A 23,965-nucleotide genomic window follows, 5' to 3' on the forward strand; every position below is an offset into this window, starting at 1 on the left:
TAAACGGGGTGTGCCTGAGATCCCACTGCACTGATCAAACCCCCCTTTCGGGGCTGAAGGACCATGAGCGTGATCTCCAATGGTAGAGGGTATGAGTTCGGAATCTCCAGATGGTTCCAGGGTCCTAACCTTCAGAAGTCCCGCGGTAAGGGACACCCAAGCTGGAGGTTGGGAGCTGCTAGCCGAGAGGACGAGCCTCGTCCTTCAGGATCCCTCTCTGAGCAGACCTGCTGCTGCGATGAGAAAGCAGAAGGGGGCGTCGTCGTTCCCTTGCCTGATGGCAGGGGTGTCGAAGCGAAAGAAGCTGCTACTGAAGTGGAGAAGGGAGTGGCGGGAGAGGGAGAGGTCAGGACGCGGAGGACAGAGATCAAGGGATGGGTGGTGAGAGTGACCATCAGAGGGAGGGCTGAGGGGGGAGGAGGGGGCGAGGGGAACCCTGAAGGAGGAGGGGGAAGTGAAGAGGAGAAGGGGGAGGGGGAGGGAGAGAGGGGGAGGGGGAGAGGGGGAGAGGGAGGGAAAAGGACGACCTCGGGCCCCTTCCTGATCAAGCTTATTGAGGCTCTGGATTGGCTCCTCCACGACCCTCGTCGGGCTAGCGACTGCGGCTTTCGCCGACGCCGCCTCTAGAGCTCCTGGGGCTCTCTGCTGCTACAAGGGTGGGTGCGGAGGCTGGACTTCCGAAGCTGGAGGATTGGCTGGATGGACAGAGGCCCCCGCTGCTAGGGGAGGCTCCTGCTGTTCCTCTTTCGAGGCCTCTCGGTCAACCCTGTCCCTCTCCCTGCGGTTGGCCCTCAGCCTACGGCGTTTGCGGGCCTGCTTGCTTGTTTTCTTTTTCTTTTTAACCTGTGCCCAGTTCCCTTCCGAGGAGGTAACCCATGGGGTTTGAGACTCCTGCTGCTCTTGCCTAAGGGGGCGCTCAACTCGGGCACGCTGACTCTGCCTACTCTAAGGAAGAGGGGGAGGAGGCGCACAAGGGAGGCCACGGGAGCAATCTCTAGCGAGGTGACCCACCTGTCTGCATCGAAGACACTGGCCTGGTAACCCGGAGATCTCCATCCTCTGGCGAAGTGTGTCCCCTTTCAGGGTCTCGAGAAGGATCAACTCTGGGAGGGACTCCGAGCTCTCCACCACCAGTCTGATCCTGGGGACTCCATCATCTGCTAGAACGGAGGTGGTCATCTCTGGCGGGGACTCAAGCACCATGCCAAATGCCCGACCAATGGAAGGGAGGATGGCTCGATACTCCTTGGGAAGCCCTGGGAAACAGAGTGTAACCGAAAACTGTGGAACACGGTGTGTCGTGTCCATGTCCTCCACTGTGAATCCATGATACCAAGGAAAGAGGTAGACAAGGTGCAGGCCAGGGAGTATGGGGCTCTGCTCCACAAGTGTTGAGGCGATGTCAAGGGAGCTCAGTTGGATGAGGAAAACGCCTCGTCCATAGATGGTGACCTCCTGGATGTGGTCGCCCTCTAATGTCAAGCTCGCTTGGATCCACTCTCACACCTGTCTCCGTGTAGGCGTGAGGCCCACAATTCTACCCACAAGTGCCTTGTCCTGGAGGGATTGAACCACCTGCTGTACCTGTTGCTTGTCAGCTTGGGAAAGAAGAACCTTGACGGCTGTGGGAGTCGAGGGTGCTGTCATAAAGTCCCTCTGGCTTGACCAATGGTTGCCACCAAGATTTTCTTTCACCGTAACAAACACGAATGCTCCCGCTGCAGGGAGGCAAATGAAAAAGGAAAAGAAAGAACGACGAGGCGAGGCGAGGCAGAGGAGAGAGAACATAAGGATAGTTTTTCCTTGCACTCCACCAAACACACGGAGGTGCAATGTTTTGTGTCCTCCATCAAAGGCACGGAGAGTGAAAATGTGGTCCAAGGTGCAAAAATTTGGTATGGCAAGCATGTGTTCTAACTTGTAGACCAAATGCCTTTGTAAAATTCCCCACATAAATCTCTAGAGTGATCCCAAAGAGCTTGGCCATAGTGTCTCTCTCAACCATCCCCAGTGTGCATAACCTGCAAAATCCATTGTTCTCTAGGTATGCCTACAGGTTTCCCTGCCTGGATCCCTAGCTGATGCAGCGAGATCCGCACCTGTCCAATGGCAATCCTCAGAGCATGTGAGACTCTCCTATCCTCAAGAAAGAAGATTGCCACCAAAAAAGCCTATGAGAACATGGGATCTGAAATCGTCATGAGTGTACAGTGCCTATGGGGGGGACCAAAAGTGTCTATCACATCTCTAAGAAAGAACTGTTGCTGAAAATATCATGTGTTGAGGAGTTTCAGTCATATCTTGTCATGTGTCCTATAGCTCTGCGTGGGCCTAACTAGAATCCCATCTACTCCTCTCTGTAAGATATACCCATGGGATATCTAACGCCAAGATGCTGCAATGATGGTGATTGGATGGAGCAAGTGCTCGTTGGGCTTGTGTCCAGTCTCCTACAGGCCTAGTGTACTTGAAAATCAAGGTAATCTCAATGTCTTCCATCCATTTCTTCTCCTATGAAAAAGAGGTCTACGATCTCTTGCTATTTGGGCCATTAAAAGACACGATGTAACATATATATACCTAGATGAATCCAGGAACATTCCCAAACTCATCTCTAAAAACACAACATAGTGCAGTTTCAATCTCATGATAGTCACTCACAAGGTTGAAAACCATAAACTCCATCATGCATAGCAGGGACTAGCTACTATGACATCCCCACTGACGTCATCAGCGCCCAACAGTGGGTGTAGACCATAGTATAAAAATATGCTCTCACACATACAAATCCACACACCCACACATACTTGAGCATCCATTTATACAAAGTCTTCGTACTGAGTTTCTATCGGCACTCCAGAGGTGAAGGGCAGACTCAGACATGACGAAGGCTAGCACTAAAGGAGAAGGCTAATCAAAAGGTAGTCCAAAATCTCTTCATTCAAGCTACAACTGCTTGTGAAGTCTAAACATTTTCATTTCAGTCTCTCCCCAACGAGCATCTAAATCTAAATCTAGCTGCTAGGGCAACGCACCATTTAAGATAGAAAGAATTATCACAATACCAGCAGGCCACAACTTGGACGAAAACTTCACAAGGTGAAATTTGCATGTCCGCTAATACGGCAGAAGCATATACCTAGATGAATCCAGGAACATTCCCAAACTAATCCTCTAAAAACACAACATAGTGCAATTTCAATCTCATGATAGTCACTCACAAGGTTGAAAACCATAAACTCCATCATGCATAGCACGGACTAGCTACTATGACATCCCCACTGACGTCATTAGCGCCCAACAGTGGGTGTAGACCATAGTATAAAAATATGCTCTCACACATACAAATCCACACACCCACACATACTTGAGCATCCATTTATACAGAGTCTTCAACTTGAGTTTCTGTCGACACTCCGGAGGTGAAGGGCAAACTCAGCCATGACGAAGGCTAGCACTAAAGGAGAAGGCTAATCAAAAGGTAGTCCAAAATCTCTTCATTCAAGCTACAACTGCTTGTGAAGTCTAAACACTTTCATTTTAGTCTCTCCCCAACGAGCATCTAAATCTAAATCTAGCTGATAGGGCAACGCACCATTTAAGATAGAAAGAATTATCACAATACCAGCATGGCCCTTTTGTTGCTACATGATGTAACATGGCCCTTTTGTTGCTACACGTATGTATATATATATATATACACTTACATCTCTCTCTCTCTCTCTCTCTCTCTCTCTCTCTCTCTCTCTACACACACACACACACACACATTTTTTGTAAAAGGAAGTATATTATTAAAAGAAATGTACATTCAAACCTGCTCCAAAAAGGAGCAACTTCTACCACACACTTTTTTTAGTGAAATTCTACCACACACACGTGTGACACACACACATGCTTTCTGAAACAAAAAGGAAGGGAGGATGCCCTCTTTGTGACTTAACACAAGAGAAAACACAATGCCTTAAGCAGAGGGCTTGCACTCATGCAAAAGGGAAGAGAATATAGGCTCTGATACCATGTTGGAAGATAGGGTTGCATGTAGACTAACTTTCAAATGAAGATGGGAAATCTAGTAAGAAAAGGAGCATGCTACATCATGTCTTTTTCAAACTAGAACGAGGAGCTTGGGTGGTGTTGGATATGCTGAAATTGAAGGACAAATTGATGTAATGGGGTGTACCTAGGGGTACAAGGATTGTGTGTTGGTTAGTGTGACCAGGTTTAGTTGTAGAAGGTTCTAGGTGTGATTGAGAGATTCATGGAGATGGTGGCATGATTATAGGATCTTGGTGGTTTGTACTATGAGATCATCTATGATGTTCAATGGATGTATCTTGGTGCCTATATATTGGGCTCTCCACTCTTCAATAAACACTCTCCATTTGCTTCATTCCATTGTCTCCTTGCTGTTGTTCCATGGGGACGAGCATTTTCTGAGCGAAATCTTCCGAGCGTCCAAGCGAAGGAAAAAAAAAAGCTTCCAACTATGCATAAATATGGCAAAAATCGATCAGAAGAAAACATAGTTTCACTTAGAAATATGCAAAGTATTATAGCAATGCCTATTTTATACAAAAATCTTTAGGTGAATCTGTAGGAATGGTGAGAGCATAATGGGATGGCTTTTGAAGAAACCCACATGTAGAGTAGACTTCTCTATGAAAATTCCCTTATGATCCTTCTTACAACTTTTACTTAATAGGGGGTGACATTGAAAACCCTCTCTCAACCTATCTTCATGAAAGAGTTTCTTCAAAGAAAACTCATTGAAGCAAGCCATCCAGGTAGTTTCGCCAGCGAAACCCCTTTGAAGCAAGTCTCCCAAGGTAGTTTCGCTAGCGAAACTACCTTGGACAGCACTTTTAAAAGTGACATAACTTTCATATCCAATGTCCAAATATAGTCATTCAACCACTCAAATTGATCGGAACACCCCATTTGAGCACATCTATGGAGTTATATTTTGGAAAATCTTTCATATATACTATTAAATATTACATGTATTTTATGAGAGTGATATATAAGCCCAAGTTAATACTTATTTATAGTAATTTAAACTTCTTTAGAAACATGTCCATAAATATGCTATAAAAACACTAAAAAGATATTGCCATATGATATAAATGTGTTAATAAGTAATTATATAGGCATAGTATTATTACATTGAGAGTGATTATGAGGAATGTTTTTTAAAGGAATCAACACTTTTTTAAGGTAATAACAAGGGTACAAAGGGATGACTCTAAATAAGAAAATTATGTTGTGTAAAAATGAATGAGTGACTAGTCTGTATATTTTTATGATAAAGGGATCTAGTTCTAATGAAAATAAAAGTGTAAAAACCATGTTTCCTAAAGAAAAACATTTTTAAAAATCTCTTGAAAAACACGCTCAGATAAACCTGCTCATAGGTTTTTGCTCGTAAAATTGACGCATCCTTGTTCCATCATGTGGTATCAAAGCCACGTCCACCCTCCTTGAGCCCTCTTTGAGTGCCATGTCATCATCTTCCCCAAATGGAGCTTTTCTTCACTTCCTTCCCTCAGACTTTGCTTAAGCTTGTTCTCTTCATTATCTAGGCCATTTCCCCTGTCCTCTGAGCTGCAGCATCCTTGTGTTGGGGCGAATCCCTGGCTAGGAGGAATTAGACAATGGTCATGTCATTCGCCCATGCCGACACGCTTTCCAGCCACTGAAGATTCACGCAATTCTCCATGTAGGAGCCACCATTAACAAAATGGCTCTAGCTGCTGTTGGGCGACACTACAAGGTGCATGCTGATGAAGTCTGAGCAACAATGGTCCAGTAGATGAGGAGAAAAGGCAGAAAAACCAGTCGGAAATGGCGAGTCTCTCTCAGGCGACCTGATGTAACATTGCCCCATTCTTTCCTAGGGCCTCCTCTCTAGTAAAAGACCTTTCATTTCACTACAAAAGCCCCCTCATTGCTGCTGTAAACAGTTCGAATTTTGCCCTCCGCTCAAATCAGGGGTAACTGCTATATCTGGCAGAGATTATCTCAATTGGTAATGTTCTAGTGCTCAAGTTTTTCAGTTATATATCAGTATTCCTTGGTCTTTTTCTTTGTTGAGCATTTGAAGAAGTTTTGAACAACATTTTATGCCATCTTTGAGGTCCTATCTGCAGTTTTGACAGTATTTCCATGCATACATAGTCAAAGGACTTAGTCAAAGTCAATATTCTCTTCACGGGTTGATTGCCAGAGCTGTACTCTCTGTATATTGACTGTGGAAGACTTGTTTGAATGATATGGATGTCATTTATACTCAAGGGGATGATATGCTCTATGCATACAACAAGGAAAATTTGACGATAATTATGTACGGCTTCATGTTTCATACACTATGCTATGCAACATTGAGATTTATGCTGTGTCTATGGAAGCATATGAAGGATGTCTTGATGGTACTCAAGTCCAATGAAGTAATATTCCTATGCAAGGGTATGAGTTGCAGTATGTTGGCTCCTGTTTATACTTGTTATGATGCATATGTTATGCATATTGATGCTCATATGATGGATATTCTTCATAAGTTCTCTACCTTGGCTTTGCCTAAAATGCATGTAATGGTGAAAGGTTATTTGCTTTACTTGAGTAGTGATTTGATGAGCATAGATCTGAAGATCAAGGAAGACATTATGTGCCTCAATGGTGATATACTGGCTATACCAGCTAGTGATTCTTATACAAATATATGTTCTTGGATGAATGACAAGAAGATTATGAAGTACAATACATCAAAAGGTCTGGCGATCAAAGGACTTGCTGAAGACATGATGATGATCAAGTTTGATACTCCAGATTCTCCTGAAAAGGACAAGAGAGGCATCCCCAAAGGATACCTTTTAACTTCAATAAATTAATGAAGACATTCCACATTAGGTTATAGGAGGATTTATAGGGAAACGATAGAGAGGGGGGGGGGATTATGTAGAAGTTAGAATTGGAATATGTCCAAATTGAGACTAAGTAGTGGAGAAATAATTTTTTGACATCAAAATCCGTAATTTCACTTCTCAAGACGAGTTTCATCACTACGGCTACCTTTCAGGCAGGCCAATAAAAGTCTGAAAATCAACGGCTGGATATGTGGATAGGGATGAGCAGATATGAAACTTGGTTGATCTCAACTTTTTACAAATCCAGGTTGCTTCTTTGCAGAGATTGGTGAGGATTTGACGTGTAGTAACTCACAAAACGTTTGATGAACAGTGCAAAATGCGAAGAATAGATGCGCCATATTCTGTTTACAGATTTTGTGAATATGGAGTAAAAATTTGATTTACTCAAACCTGGTCAGCATGAGTTGACTCGGTTGGGGCGGCAGCTTGTATACTTTTCTCTAATTGAGATATCCGCGCTTCCAAGTTTGAGTAAGACTTTTCAGCCTGCAATGATGTCAAGAATTACTTTACTGCTGTCAGAATGTAAAACCATGAGAGCATGCATACGTATATACCATCATAGAACTAGAAGAGTCTCAAATGCTTTGCCTAGTGGCTTTAGACTTAATATATCAATGTTCACATGTGCCAATAAAATAATGCCAAGGAATTTCTTCAATACCCCTCCCAAAAACAAAAGTACCAGCAATATCTTAGCCCATATAGTTATACATCATTATCAATCATGAGCAAACTTAATAAGCACAACCCAAAGAAGACACTTAAAAAAGTCGCAGCAAAATCCACCTCTAATTTCATTTAACGATGTAGATAGCTGTGTGATTGGTTGAAGGTGGATGCAAAAAACTCTACTTTTTGCTGGGACATTTGCATTACCAACAAATAAGGCTAGCTGTCTGCAAGCTTCAGATGCGCAAATTATAGAAACACTTAAAGATCTGGAAGCTTGCGGAAGTCTCTAGCAGTTGGCCAGAACCGGATTACTCCTGGGAACGAATTGCACGTTCATATGCAGACAATTAGCCCATGCTCTTAATTTTGCAGGGCAACATTGCAATTGAAAGAGCTTGACATATGGAAGCTCTGCATGTGATCAGGGTGACTACATTGGCTTCGATTGCAGATCAGCTGCTGCAATTTTACTGTACTGCCAGGGGACAAGCTTGTAAGTAGCACTCATGTCCGTGGGATGTGTGCCAGGCTGGCCGACCTGCGACTTTTTTTGGTGAAGCAAGTATCTCCAAGAATAGCGTGTGCTAACTTTTGTTGGGCAGAAGCAGATTCTAGATCGAGAGCTCACTCCATGCTCTAGCACCTGTAATATAAGTCTTAGGGACAGCGATCATCCATCACAAACACTGTAATATAAGTCTTAGGGACAGCGATCATCCATCACAAACAGCTAATTCCCCTTATCTGCAAATCAGAAGCTTCATGTGCCAACGTGCCTCATTTGATCAAAATCATATCCTTGTAACTCTCTATTCCCGGACGAAGCTGAAAAGTAGTAGTCAGCTCTTGGTGAGTTTTCTGAAGGAGGAAGCCTTATCTGTCAGAAATAATAGGGCTTGCTTGCTCTAGCTGGCCCAGGCCTGTCCAGCCCTAACCCAACCTGTTGCTGGTCCTTTTCCAGGTCCATAAGATGCCTGAAATAGTCGCCTCTTTGTGCCAGCACCTCTGCCTGCATTTCGCCTCTGCTCAGGCCATATCCAGGCCCTGAAAGCCCAGGCTGCAGATCTGTACAGTGCCCTGCAGCATCCGTACATCCTGCATGGCATTTCTGTACACTCTCAGGCCTGCAAGGTGACCCTGCCTTGCCAGGTATGCTCTCGTTTGTGCTGCCCACATGGCAGCCTGCTTGCTGCCCATGTGGAAGCACTATTTCTGCTTGTTTTGTCCTATGGTTCACCCCACCAATGCACTCCTCATTTGGGGGCTCACAGATGGGAGGTGACCCCCCCTATTTCAACAGACTGGGCATGGACATTGTCTGGTGAGCCAGTTCTGGTTGTCGGTTATGGGGCCAGGAAGCAGACCAGGGGTCAGCGAGTGCTCCAGGGTCAGTCCCAGTACTGGTTCAGCCTAGTGGGCACATGGAAGGACGCTTCTAGGGTCAGTTGGGCTGACAGGTCAGCCAGCCTCTAGTGCTTGTCGGTCTAGCTCTGCAAAGGGAGAGGGTAGCCAGCCCTCTCCTAGAAGGAGTAGGAGTGTAGCAGTAGGAGCAGCAGATCCACACCCCTTTTGGCACTTGATTGGAGCAGCATCAAGCTGTTCAAGTGCAGCGTATAATCCACATTTTGGAGCGTGATACATGCATCATTTTAGCTGTCTAGTTGGCTGTGTATTCTCAATGATGATAACATAAGCGCAGCTTTGCTTACTAAGTTGTTTTTTATTTTAATTTTTCTCATTTACTCATAATTTTGTGTTGCTTAGAAACTCCCTTCATTGGTTTGTTCTTTTGCTTGCTTTATAATGCAAGATTGGATATATTCTAGTCTTTGATGGGATATCTCAAGGTGTATGCCTCAGGCACACCTTGGTTTCTATGTGTGAGTGCTAGAGGCACAGTTAGGTGCCCACAAGCACAGTTAGGTGCCCACAAGCACAGTTAGGTGGTGGAGAGCCACATAGGATGATTGAGAGAATCTAGGAGCAGATTGAGGAGATGATTGTGGAGCTCTGAAGTCATCAGTGATGTCAGTGAGCATGTATGAGGTGCCTACTTAAGGACCTCACTCTTCTTCATTCCATAATGCAAATATTCTGAGTTTGTGTCCACTCTTTGCTTTCCTTTCAGCTTACCAACATGGTATCAGAGCCCTTTGATCCCCCTTGAGCCCATTTCTGCCACATCATCTTCTTCTTCTTCATCTTCTTCTTCCCCATTTTCCTCCTTCTTCCCAAAATCTTTGAGAGCTTGGTTCTCTGCCTACAAACGACCATTGCCCAAACCCTCTGAGCTGTTAACTCCTCTAGTATGGGCGAACTTCCACCTGCAAGCAATTGAAAAAAAAACGTCTCTGTTGGCTGCCATTCTCCAAACAGCGCATTTTTTCGCCATTCTTCTATTGCTCAATACTCCCTGCTTGCTACGCCATTGCTTGAGCCCTCTTAGGAGTAGATGGGCGACCTCAAGACGAAGATTTTGAGTCATTTTTCAGCTCATTTGGTTCAGTAACGAAGGAGAAATCGCCAAAACTCAGGTTCAGCCTGCAGCAACTCCCCCGGGCAATAGCGCGCGCCATTTCGTCCAACCTCTGTGCTGGATACTCTCTGGTATATGAGCTTTCTTTTGCTTCACAAAGCCCTCTTTTCCTTGCTTTGAAGAGTGAGATACAAGCCCTCCGAGTTCAGCCTTTTGGTTTTGACAGTTTTGACAAGTTTTTAAAGATGATGCTACAAAAAATGCTACTTTAGCACTTCTGAGTTTTTGAAGTTTTCAATAGCATCAGTACAAGTGTGGCTTCAGTTTTTCTTTGAATTGCTAGACCTGGTTTTGATTGGAAAGTATTCATTTTAGCCACCTCTATGAAGCATGTAAGAAGAAGCATCATTGATTGAATATTGGTCACTAGTCTTTGCTACATCAAGTGCTTATATTTTGGAAGCATTTCAGTTGTTATTCTAAGCCCTGTAAGAGAGAAGACACTGCCCAATACCTGGGTTAGACCCTCTCATGGCTTGCTTTGTGCAAAATATGTGAAAAGCCAAAACATAAAGCAATGTCTTGTTATGCTACAAAGGATGAAAATGCCAACCTGACTTCCTTGTTGAAGATTGCCAAAACAATGGTTGCCAAAAAGGAAGCAACTACAAAGCCAGAGATCTACCCTCTCATGGCACTTTTATTTGACTCCAAGTACAAGAAAAAGATGAAGGTCAGATACCTAAGATATGCTTCTCTACACAACTATGGAGATGACAAGATAATTATTCTCTTGAAGGATATGATTTTCAGATCCACTTGTTCTATCATAGTTGTGGTAAGACCTTGCCTTGACATGGATATTTTGCCTCCACAAGATGAGGCATCCCATGAAGATTATGCATTTTAAATCATCTCTATGTATGCTCCAGATCTCTCTTTTTATGTCAAGGTACTCAGCCTGGATAGTCCTCCAAAATGAATGAAATAAACTATTGTGTTTTGTGTGTTTTGTAAACACCTCTGGTCACCTTATGATGTAGGCCATGTGTATGTTTTGCTCCATGGTACCTCCTGCAGACATTGTGTGCATGTACATGCAGGGGAGATAACCATTGGAAGGTTTTTTTGTATCCCTTTTGTTTACCTTACACCCATGGGAACCCTTGCTAGCATGAGAACCTAGCCATAGATTTATCCTTGACCACCATGAGATGGCATGAGAAACTATGAGACTAGATGTATCCTTGACATAGCCTGAGGCATTCCCTTGAGGGGGGGTTTGATGGGATATCTCAAGGTGTATGCCTCAGGCACACCTTGGTTTCTATGTGTGAGTGCTAGAGGCACAGTTAGGTGGTGCAGAGCCACATAGGATGATTGAGAGAATCTAGGAGCAGATTGAGGAGATGATTGTGGAGCTCTGAAGTCATCAGTGATGTCAGTGAGCATGTATGAGGTGCCTACTTAAGGACCTCACTCTTCTTCATTCCATAATGCAAATATTCTGAGTTTGTGTCCACTCTTTGCTTTCCTTTCAGCTTACCAACAGTCTTGTGAAGATGTGTGTGTATGTTCTCCAGACTTGTTTGTTTATGATCTACTTGTGTGCACATTTTTGAGAGAGTGATCCCAGGATAATGTGATTCGTGGGAAAGACATATCACTGCGGGGATTTGTCAGCAGTCTGCCACGAGGCCAGACAGGGCCAGCCAGCCCTCAAACAATGTGCCCCCACCAGCGGGAAATCAACAGACCAACAAGTCGGCTGGAACAGACTGGGGGGTCGGCTATTTGGCCCCTACCAGGTCACATATTTTGGAGGGGGACTTCCCCTATATGTTACAAATTACCCAACAGAGGGTACACACAGCGGAAGACTTATAGTAACGCCCAAGAGCTCACACAGTGTGGTGTAGGTGTGGAATCACAAACTTCTTTACTTAATGTGCATCACATAGATGTGCAGACTCATCAATAGACAATGAACCAGCCAGATATAGAAGACACCAAAAACTTATATATTTCCGTCCAAAACTATGGACACAATACAAAAGAGATAGATCCAGAGTCCCACCAATGGTGTGGTCCTCTGATCTTAGCACAAGGTCCTTCTCCTATCTGCCGGCTATCTCTAGACTTGAGCCCGCGTGCTCCACCTCGAGCTTCTGTAGACTTTCCGTCCAGATCCCTTCCACCTTGCTGTCTTTGCACCAGCCTAGGTGGGCAGCACTCTAAGCTAGGTCTACAGCTCTACAGCTCTCTTGTCTCCTTCTGGATAGAGGCCCACAAGTGGCTGATCTGCTGCTCCTTCTGCTCCCTGTACTGCTGCTCCAAGTGATGATGATCTCAGCACCTTAATGCCATAGAAGACAGCCAAGGTCCAGCCACTTCCTGGCTAAGTCTGCAGCCCTTCAAGCACCCTCTCACCTCCTAGATATAGGCCCAGAGGGTGGCTTCCTGCTGCTCCTTTCTGCCTTGGAACTGCTGGTTGCTGGATGATGAATGAGGCCAAGAGCCTCTCCTTATATAGGCCCTAAGGCCTGCTGAGAAAACCGACCAGTCTGTCCCAATCTGGGCCGACTGGACAGACCAGGTTGGCTGGCCCAACCGACCTGGTTGGCTCAGCCCAACCAGCCCCAATAGGGCCCTTTACTGGCCCCACAAAATCGCCCTCCTGAGCTCTCTTTAACAGGGCTTGCTGGCCCACGATTCTATGCAGGGGCTGAGCCCTTGGCCAGCCCTAGATACGGCCTGGTTGGCTGGCTTTGCCCAGCCCAACCAGCCCTCCATATGGGCTGCCATGTGCTGCCCCATCCCCTGCCATGTCAGCGCCTGTTCTCCCTGCTGGTTCTGCCCTCTGCCATGCTCTCTCCAGCCACGTATGCAGCGCCGTACTGTTCCGTACATTGCTGGTGTCATCGCGCCTTTTACCTGGGACACCCCGCCAACCATGAATGCTCCAGATCTGTCCCAGATCCACACATCCAGGTAATCTCTCTTTGGGCACATCCTGCCCTAGGTCTCCCTCCCCCACACTCTCCTCATTTGGGGGCTTACAGATGGGGAGGTGACCTTTGTTGGGATAAGTATGATCAAGGGCTTGCTCTAAGGTGCATGTGTGCATCTAGGGGAGTCACATGTCTGTTTGTGTGTGTTGTAAAGTCACATCAAGTGCTATGATGTGTCTAGTGTGTGACCTAAGTGATGATGTAAGACAAAGGCAATCCCACCGATGTAGGGATTGATTCCCACTGATGTAGGGGCTGATTGCCACTTATGTAGGGAAGGTATTACCTTCTCCCCCTTTCTATAAGAGAGAGACCTCTCTCTCACAATCATAATAGTGAACTACCACCTTTCTTTCATTGTGCTCTCACACCTCTTTCAAGATGCATCTATTCTATCCTACGGGATTCTACACTTGGTATTAGAGCTTTAGGTTCTAGATCTAGCCTAGCCTAGCATTAGATGCTTTCTCTAGCATAAACTACTAGTTTCTCAAAGCTTCTCCATCTTCCTCCTTCTTGAAAGATTTGAGGGAGAGAGAGAGCAAGAGAGTGAGCTGAGAGCTGAAAGCTTGAAAGCTTAGTTGCAATAGAAGAGTGTATGAGTACAACTGTATGAGTACAACTGAAAGAGTGAGAGATAAGGTTTTGTCCTAGTGACAAAACCTTCACTAACCATAGTTAGTGGACTAACTGCGGTTAGGGGAAAAAACCTCTTAAAGAGGGAAAAGTGCCCCTAACTAGCTTATTAAATTACATTGGTCACTGCTGAATTATATCTATAATTCTAACACCCCCCCTGCAGTGCCAATGTCATGTACAAGGCTGATCAATCCCAAACGGATATAAGTTCAGGGCACTGGGAAATGCCTCAAACTTTTCACGTGGTAGTGCTTTGGTGAAAATATATGCAACGTTGTCATGTGTGGACACAAAGATCATATTGATCTCTCCTACATGCAACTTCTCTCTGACGTAGTGATAGTGAACCTCAATGTGCTTCGTGCGAGCATGAAACACTGGATTCTTTGCCACTGCAATGGCACTCTGACTATCAGTGAGAATTGGAGAAGGACCCTCCAACGACAGATGAAGATCAGCAAATAGACGTCGCAGCCAGACACATTCAATTGTTGCTGTGAAAGCTGCCCTGTACTCAGCTTCACATGATGAGGTAGCCACTGTAGATTGTTTCTTGCTCAGCCACGAAATGCAAGATTTACCCAAAAAGAAGCAATTGCCACTAGTGGACTGCCTAGTGTCATAATCACCAGCCCAATCTGAATCACTATAGGCATGCATCTGCAAGTTACCCCCCCGGGAAATAACAAGCCAAAAGACTTCATGCCCTGCAAATAACGGAAGATGCGCTTAACTGCCTGCCAATGCATAGTTTTTGGACTGTGCATATACCTGCTCACCTGAGATACTGCAAACTGAATATCAGGTCTAGTGTTGCAGAGATATATGAGGCATCCAACAGCCTGACTGTAAGATGTGGCATCAAGTGATTCTCATGCATCATGCATTGTGAGTTTCAGCCCCGGCTCCATGGGAGTGGCTATGGGCTTACAATCATGCATGTTAAATCTGTCCAAGAGTTTCTGCACATACTTGGACTGAGACATAACAGTGCCACGTCTCTCTTGAGAGAACTGGATCCCCAAATAAAAGTGAAGCAGCCCCAAATCTGACATGTCAAAGGTGGTCTGCAAATCAGCTTTGAAATCTGCAATATTATCTTCATTGGACCCTGTGAGCAGTAAGTCATCGACATAAAGAAGGATGACTAAAATTTCCCCCCCATCCATCTTGATGTAGAGGGTGCTCTCAGTAGGACTATTGTGCAGCCCCTTGCTAGTTAAAAAGGCATGAATCTTGGCATACCATGCACGAGGGGCCTGTTTCAGCCCATACAAAGCTTTGTTTAGCTTGCATACCTGAAGTGCATTTGCTGTAATTTCAAAGCCTGAAGGTTGTTTGACATAAACCTCTTCCAACAAGTCTCCATTTAAGAAGGCTGTTTTTATGTCCAACTGATGTACATTCCACTCAAAATGTGGAGCCATTGCAATAACAGATCGGATGGTGGTCATCCGGGATGTAGGAGCAAAAGTCTCCTCATAATCTATGCCCTTTTTCTGAACATAGCCTTTAGCAACCAGCCTTGCCTTGTATCTGTCAATGGAGCCATCTGGCTTCCGTTTCACCTTGAAAACCCATCGTGTGCCAATGGCATGTTTACCTGGTGGCAAGTCTACAACATCCCGAGTTTGATTTTTCTTAATGGACAACAACTCATCGTGCATGGCATTCATCCAATGCACATTGTCCTTTGCTTCTTCGAATGTTGCAGGCTCCTCCTCATCGAGAAGAGTACCTGCATATGCTGATTCCACTGAATTAGCACCTTCCATGTGCCTTGTTGCACTGCGAGTCCTGCCAGGTAATGGAGCATCAATCTTACTCTCCCTGAGAGTCTGTAACAGCCAGTTTGGGACTATTTTTGCTGCATGTATGTCTGCAATTTCTTGCTGAACCACCTGTTCCACTGCCTGTGGAGGTGGCAAGACATCTTGTGGCTGAACTGGAGCATCGGGAGGTGGCTGTAAATCCTGATTTGCATCAGAAATATCAGCAGGGGAACCCAAGGCAATGGGTAGCAACCCCTCAAAAACATCCTCTGAAGAAGAAGGCAAATGAAATTCAGCTTGAATGTGAGCTGAATTTTCTGCAAATATCACATCTCTACTGACAATGATCTTGCGTGTCGCAAGATTGTAGAGACGGTACCCCTTGCTTTCTGCACTGTACCCAACAAATATGCATTTAATTGCCTTATCTGACAACTTATGCCGAAATTCAACTGGCACATGAGCATATGCAAGGCATCCAAAGACTCGGAAATGATCCACTGAAGGCTTTCTCCCATTCCAGACCTCATAGGGAGTTTTTGTTTCAAAGCCTTAGTGGGAGCCCGATTTAAGATGTAGTTGGCACACATCAGACCTTCAAGCCAGAATTTGTGAGGCATGTGCTTGCTTTTCAGCATACATCTGTCCATCTCCATAAGGGTTCTATTTTTCCTCTCAGCTTTGCCATTTTGCTGAGGAGTCAGCCTCACTGTGAGCTGATGCACAATACCCTTGCCTTTCAGAAAAGCATCAAAATCTGCAGACAAGTATTCCCCACCTCTATCTGTGCGCAATGTCTATATCTTGAGTCCAGTTTTAGTTTCAACCATGGCTGGAAAGTGTTTAAACACCACAAACACTTCTGATTTGCGCTTCAGCCCAAAGACCCAAGTGAAATTGGAGTAATCATCAATAAAAGTAACAAAGTAGAGATGACCACCCAATGATGGAGTCCTCATGGGGCCACAGACATCACTGTGTGTAAGCTGTAATTTGCAGACAGCTTTAACTGAACCATCCTTTTTGAAGGGGAATCTATGCATCTTGCCTAAAATGCACCCTTCACAGGCATGTGGAGGAGGTATCTCAAGAGGTGGCAATGCATCAACCATAGAGTGCTTCTGAAGTGTCATCAAGCTGTTGTAATGCATGTGGCCATATCAGGCATGCCATAATTCTGCATTCTGCATGGCAGCAGTAGGGGTAGAAACTGCAAGAGCATGAGCTGCTCTTTTCTCAAAAAGATCAAGCTGAAAAAGCCCACGCAGCAAAGTACCAGATAATCTCAAGGCATAATCATTTTCTCTGTCTCAGACAACACATTTGTCATCCTCAAAGATGACCTGAAATCCAGCCCTGTTAAGAGTGGACACTGAAAGAAGATTCTTGGTGATACCAGGCACATATAAGACATCTGAAAGTCTAAAAACTGAGCCATCAATGGCAGTAAGCTCAACTTCTCCTGTGCCACGTACTGAATATGACGAGTTGTTGGCACAAGTGACTTTCTTACTAACGGGAGGAGGATGCAAGGAAGTAAAGAGACTTCCTAGAAGTGATATGCTTGGATACACCGCTGTCAAAATACCAAGTATTCAGTGTTTCATTGTCACTGAAAGCAAATGCATCCATAGAAGAGTCATAACTGCAAGTCAAAAAGGCATATGTATCATCATTACAAGTGGCTGTACTATCCCGAGCATCTGGAGCAGCCAGCCTAGAATCTGAAATGCAAGATAAAAAGGCATAATCCTGTCCAACAAAGTTGGCTGCAGCATCTCCACTGTCAGATGCATGAGGAGCTGAATCTGAAACAGCCATACCGGAGCTGTTTTTCTTCTCTTTTGCAAGCCTTTTCCTGCATTGTGCAATGTGATGACCTGGCTTTTTGCAGTAATGACAAAAACCCTTCTTCTTGGGCTTACTTGCATCATTTTTAGCCTTTTGTGAAGGCTGTCCTGACCCACTGGAAGGCTGATTTACTGATGTCTTTGCCTGTCCCTTTGTTTTTGACTTGAACTTTGAGAGCATAGCTTGTTCACCTGCACGTGAAGCCAAGTTTTTCTTGGTCTGCTCTTCCTGAAGCAGAAGTCCTATCAACTCATGAAAGTGAGAGGATTTGCACCCCCCCTCAATGATAAGTTCAGCGAGGTATGAAAGCTGAGATAAGACTCAGGAAGAGAATTCAGAGTGGTGGTAATCATCTCTGAATCAGGAATAATCTCATCTACATTCAATAATTGCTCTCTGAGATCCTGTAGCTTTGTGAGGTAGACTGACATGGAGTCACCCTCTTCCATATGTGTATTACTTAACTCTCTTTTCGAGAAAGATACCCTTGCATCATTCCAAGCTGCATACATGCTTTCTAAGATATCCCATGCTGCCTTCAAGGTCTTACACGACCGGATATGCGGAATGATAAATCTTTTCACTGAAAAAGAGATGCATGACAAAGCTAAGGCATCCCGTGAATCCCATCTCTTCTGCTCTGGAGTAGTGGCTATAGCTGCACCAACAACTTGTTCTCTGCAGCTGCACCCTGTGCACGACCTCTTCCACCTCCTTGCTGAGGAGGGGTATTAGGTGCCATACCTGCTGGTCGGATCTCACCCCCATTCACATAATCCCATAAATTGCGAGAAATCAAAATATTGCGTACCATAAAACTCCAGAGGGAGTAGTTGGTACCATCCAACTTATCTTCCTGTGAAAGACCATCGAACTGAAAATCATTTTGATTTTGCTGGGCCATATCTGAGAAAGAGATTTTAGCAGATACAAGACTGAATTCCCTTACTCGGAATGAAATGCACAACTCCCAAAAAACACAGCCAAGCACTGGCTGTAAATGCAACTCAGATTTCTGCACTTGCACTGTCAAAAATCTGTCCAAGCATCAAAAAAACTCTCCAGAATCTGCTAAAAGTGCTGCAAAACACTTCAAGAAAGGCAATGTGAACTGAAATCTCCAAAATTGCTCTCCCAACACAAAAGCCCCAAAATAGGCCCGAAACTGCAGCCAGAAAGGGACAAATTGATCAAAAGCCCCAAATGTTGCAAGAATTGCGCTTTGTCTGCAAAAGCCCCAAATTTCATTGCGAAATTGCAGTGTAATCACAAAATCCCCAAATTTCTGCAAGAAATTGTACTGCAAAACTGAAAGCCCCAAATTTCGAGCTTGAAATTGAGTCAAATTTCACCCAAATAGCTATTCTCCTGCAAAAGCCCCAATTTCTTGGCCAATCTTTGCAATATGCTTGCAATGTGTGCCAAAAAATGGACAAAAGCCCCAAATCTAAGAAAATGTCCAATTCACAAATTGTGCTCAAATCTGTCCAAAGATTGCTCTGCCAAACAAGCAAAGTGTACCTGCCAAATGACCAACTTCAAGAGTGCCTGTACGGATGGGCTGCACACAGATAGTACTGATGTACGGAATCTGTACGAACAACTCATCCAAGTGTACGAGGTGTACGAACAGAACTTGGCGAGGCTATACCGCAAAGTCCTACGCAAACGTACGACTAACTGTTTGCATGTACGACTGGTACATACGACGATGATGCAGCATGTACGACTGGTACGTACGATTGGTACGATGACGAATGGTACGGTCGCTGGTACGGACGGGGCATGCGCTACAGCTTCGACTGACTGTAGGAATCTGACGCGATACGGTACGGATGGCAAGATTGCAGGAACAAGCTGTACGGAATGCACAGGTACATACGGTACGACAGAGTATGAGCAAATACGGACGAGTGGCGCAAGTGCAGTGCGGGACTGTACGTAAACAGTCCGTAAAGATTGTACGGACAATCTGAACGGACGACGATGGAGATGAAGCAAAAGCTTGTGGGCTCGTGATGGAGGCTAATATGCAGCAGGAGGTGAAGGGAGCAGGGAGCACGAAGCTCTTGAACCTGCTCTGATACCAAATGAAAGATTTGAGGGAGAGAGAGAGCAAGAGAGTGAGCTGAGAGCTGAAAGCTTGAAAGCTTAGTTGCAATAGAAGAGTGTATGAGTACAACTGAAAGAGTGAGAGATAAGGTTTTGTTCTAGTGACAAAACCTTAGTAGTCACTAACCACAGTTAGTGGACTAACTGCGGTTAGGGAGAAAAACCTCTTAAAGAGGGAAAAGTGCCCCTAACTAGCTTATTAAATTACATTGGTCACTGCTGAATTATATCTATAATTCTAACACTTCTTCCCCAAAATCTTTGAGAGCTCTGTTCTCTGCCTACAAACGACCATTGCCCAAACCCTTTGAGCTGCAAACTCCTCACGTATGGGCAAACTTCCAGCTGCAAGCATTCTGGGAAATTTTGACTGTATGCGCAACGCCAACACTCACGCTCCTTGATGAACTTTCGCGCAATGCTGCCTCTGTACTTACCTATCTACAAATTCCTCTGAGCCTGTGCTGGACGACACTGAGGGCAAGCTGCTGTTGAAATCTCAGCTCGCTTGGACAAGAGATGGAGGAGAAAACGCCGAAAAACCAGTCGGTTTTCTCAAGTATCTACAGGGCGACTTGGCGAAACCTGGATCACGATCATGTCGAAGCCTTGTCTCGTGGGTGTCCATGTGATCTAGCAGAAAGAACTCCGTGATAGAGCTCTTAGAAGGATCTGCTAAGGAATAAGTCTGCTCCTGTCTCTGTGATCAAAGTATCCTCTCGCGGTGCCTGACTACCTCATGGATGAAGCTCGCCAAACATCTCTAGTCTGGGTAGGAGAGGAACCGGGACAAAACCCTAAAACTATCTCTGAAGAGGCAGTAGAAACACCCTCAGATCTCATAGTAAAACAAGGCAGATGAAGTGCTCCTCCGTCTCAACCTCCTGCATGTCACATAATGTGCATATGCGCCTCTCCGTGGGTATGCCCTCTACTCTGCCGCTCTCAATATGAAGTCTATGTGAAGAGACCCAAAATTGCCCAAAAGAGATTCTCAATGAGTGGGGTAGGTGGATCTGTGTATATCCTAGTGGGTCGATGAAACCCTCCTCTGTGATGTGCAAGCAGTGATATCTGTAGAAGCTGAGCTTCACTAGGAGCTCGCTTGGTCCCAACCAGGTTCGAAATGTGTGTAGCTGCAAGAGATCATCATGGATTACCTGGTGGACCTCGCGTGACAGGAGGGGAGAAAACGGAGCATCCATACTATACTGGAAGAGAGGGAGTCTATCCATGTGGAGCCCTAATCGCTCAAACCATCTCTTAGTGCATGCATACCAACAGCTCTGGTCCCCCCTACTGAAAGTGCCATAGAGGAGGACAAAGCTAGCCAAGGTAGTCTGTTGCGCCCAAAAGTGTAATCCCCGTACTCCCTGACTCGGTGCAGATACGTGATGACCTGAAATGCAACGTCTAGCTGTAATGGGGATGACCCAAACTCAGCCTGAATGATATGGTGAGGAACTGACGGCTTACTGTGAATCATCCGCGATAGCATGAGAACCTGTAGCCGCTCCACACGAGCCCACTCTGTATTCGACAAGTCTGGCCCCCAATAAGGGCTCCCATACATCTCTGTTGGGCAGACCAAGGAGTCCAAAAGCAACCCCTTGGTCTGTGGATCCTGAAAGTGCGAGCAGAAGCATTGTCTCTCTAGTCTGGCCAGTGAAGCGTATCCCCTACCCAGGCGGGCTTACATCACGGGTCTCATAGTGAAGATGGGTCCGAAGAAGACAACCCCCAAATATGTGTATGATGAAACTATCTCAATAGATGACCCATCAAACGTGAACTGCTCCTAGTGCATGACGGCTCGAGATGTATTGAAGACCATAACCTTGGTTTTACTAAGGTTGACCTTCAAATCATGAGACTCACAAAAGGCGTGTAGTGCATCAAGGTGTCTATGAAGCCCCTTTGCTGAGGGAGACAAAAGTGCCACGTCATCTGCATACAGCAATATCCGGATTAGAGTGCCAACAAAAGAACATCCATTTCCCCCTGTCTCTACATCATTGTCTCGAGTTGTCAATGTAGAGCCCAAACAGGGTAGGTGATAAAGGACACCCTTGTTTGACCCCAATAGTGCTCATGATCTGGTCTGTCCACCCCGACCCTGCTCAGACTTTGCCTGAGACTCTCTCGTACAGTGCCATGACAGCCCAACTGACCTCCTAGCCATAACCCAAATCTTGTAGGGGCCGAAGGAGATGGGCTCTCGACGGGACCGTATCAAATGCTTTGCGGAAGCAATCTTTAACCAAGAAATGTTCACAGATGAGAGAGAGACAAAAGAAAGAATGTAGATATGTATTGTAAAACTCCTAGAAAACACGCTCTCCTCTACTAGATGTCAACAGCCTTTCTTGCACAACCCCTAAGACAAGAGGTGAAGGAACAAGTGAAAGGATGCACTATGCCTTGGACGCTCTTGTTCTCTTCAAGTGATGAAGAGGGAAAAGTCAAAAATCATGGGGAGTGGGAGTGGAATTCCCACTTAAATAGCCCATGTAATGGGTAGGGGAGGGCAAATCCCCACCGACCAGTAGGTCAACCACATAACCGACTTGTCACCTCTCATCGATTGACTACCATGCCAACATTTGTACGGTCCTACCATGGCCATAGTTGTATTGTCTTGCCATACGTCATTTGTTGCCATATAAGCATCCGTATAGCAGCGCCACATCAGCACCATAGATCGATCACACGTCCTATGCAAGGACGTCATCACCCGAGGTGGCTGAATGCAACCTTTGCATCCTTTTGAATGCATAGGGAAGATCTTGGACAACCACATGTCCTAAACATGTAGCCCATCTTATCATGACCATGGATGCTTCATAGTGATGTCAATACATCTAGCCTTCATCTATCTTAACATGCTCTTGGCTACTTCACATGAGCAACTAAGTTAGAATGAAAGGTAATAGAAGGTAGAACATTGACCTACAACACCCCCCCCAATGTCCAGACTCTACGCTATTGCTTTCGCCTGATGTTGAGAAGCGTCACTATGTACCCATGTGTCACCCGACTGCATGCTTTTGTCAAGGTGTCTGAATTATTCACCTTTCAATATGCTTTGCCGAGCATGGAACACTCAGTTCTTTGCAATGGCTATGAAACTCTAATTGTCGCATTGTATGGTCGAATCATCCTGCCTGGAAGCCATGTCATTTAGTAGCTTGACACTCTGCCTCTATTGAAAAGAGTCTAATTGTAGGTTGCTCTTTGCCCAACCATGAGATTTGGGGTTCCTCCAAGCAATCATACATTTTCATTTGCGGTTCCTCAATAAAGATCATGGCTCCAAGCTCCTCAAAAATGTGATCAAGCTACTTCTTTGTCCACTAGTCCATGCCGTCACAAACTCTTGGTAATTTCATGTAGCTTGTTCAACACAAGTCTTGCCAGGGTCTTAGTGTCCAGGTTTTTCCCCACAAAGGCTAACTGGTGTCGAACCACTTAAATCTTGTTGAAGAACACTGCGATTTCCTCACTCCCTCCCAGCTTTAGTGATCGGTGGACACGCGGGCGAGGCCTTTTCTCTCTCTCGCTCGGTACGTCAAGGCTATCCCCTCGCTCCCTTTCTCCTCTTGTTTGTGACTGGCTTTGGGCTACTACTTGAGATCGCAAGCGGCGGGCCTCACAGCGTTGAGGCTCCCAATCAGACAGGAGGAGGAGCTGCTAGACTCTGAGATTGCAGATGACACAGCCTTGTACATAGAGGGCACCACAACGAGCTTGGAGAGAGTCAGGGAAGAGCTGGCTATCTATTGTGAGGCCTCACGTGCATGTATTAACTGGACCAAATCCATCGTTTTCTTCATAGGCTCTCAGGAGACACAAGAGATTCGAGAGTGGGGTAGTGACTTAGGCTTCGACTGGATACCGCGGGGCCAGACAGCGAGATACCTCGGATGCCGCGTGGGTATTGATATTACAGCAGAGCAGCAGATGTCCTTGGTCCTTGAGAGTGTTCGGTGCAAGCTTCTCTACTAGAGCTCGACCAAACTCTCCCTAGCGGGCCGTGCCCTATTGGCAAACCGGGTCCTTGCCACAGCCTAGTATATCGCCTCCTACTGGTGCTTTCACAGAGGGTGCATTGGGCAGCTCTGACCTTTGGTTCGAAATTTCCTTTGAGCAAGATCAGACGGCACAAGGAATACCAGAGCCCGGGTCACTTGGCAGACGGTGATCATGCCGTAGGCATTGGATATCATTAATCCGAAGATGCAGAGCAGAGCCCTCTTGTGCAAGTTGGTTGTTCGCAGCCTCACCCCGGTCACAAAGCCTTGGAAGCTCCTCTTACAGCGGGGGCTTCTCAAGAACACCCCACACATTGGGGGGCAGCGGCAACATTCACACATATGGATCTCCTCATAGGCCCCCCTTACAATAGGGGTTCCCCCTTGATGAGGAGCCTCCATAGGGTCTCGCAGAGATTAGTAGGGGGGCTCATCCATGCTTAGCCCCATTGCAGAGAGGAGTTCGAGCGTC

At 45.6% G+C, this 23,965-nt stretch overlaps 1 protein-coding gene across 1 annotated transcript in view; it reads right to left on the reverse strand.

The window, feature by feature from the left end:
* LOC147885719 (uncharacterized) overlaps positions 1-23,965 on the reverse strand; it is a 31,574-nt gene that overhangs the window by 5,784 nt on the left and 1,825 nt on the right. The window contains exon 2 of the mRNA XM_087396809.1: positions 7,317-7,412. Coding sequence (XP_087252935.1) covers positions 7,317-7,412 — 96 coding nt within the window. The remainder of the gene's footprint in view (positions 1-7,316; positions 7,413-23,965) is intronic.

This window comes from Dipteris shenzhenensis, chromosome 25 (assembly GCF_047967505.1).
Source record: "Dipteris shenzhenensis isolate YYH24624 ecotype China chromosome 25, Dip_SZ_1.0, whole genome shotgun sequence".
Taxonomy (NCBI): Eukaryota; Viridiplantae; Streptophyta; class Polypodiopsida; order Gleicheniales; family Dipteridaceae; genus Dipteris; species Dipteris shenzhenensis.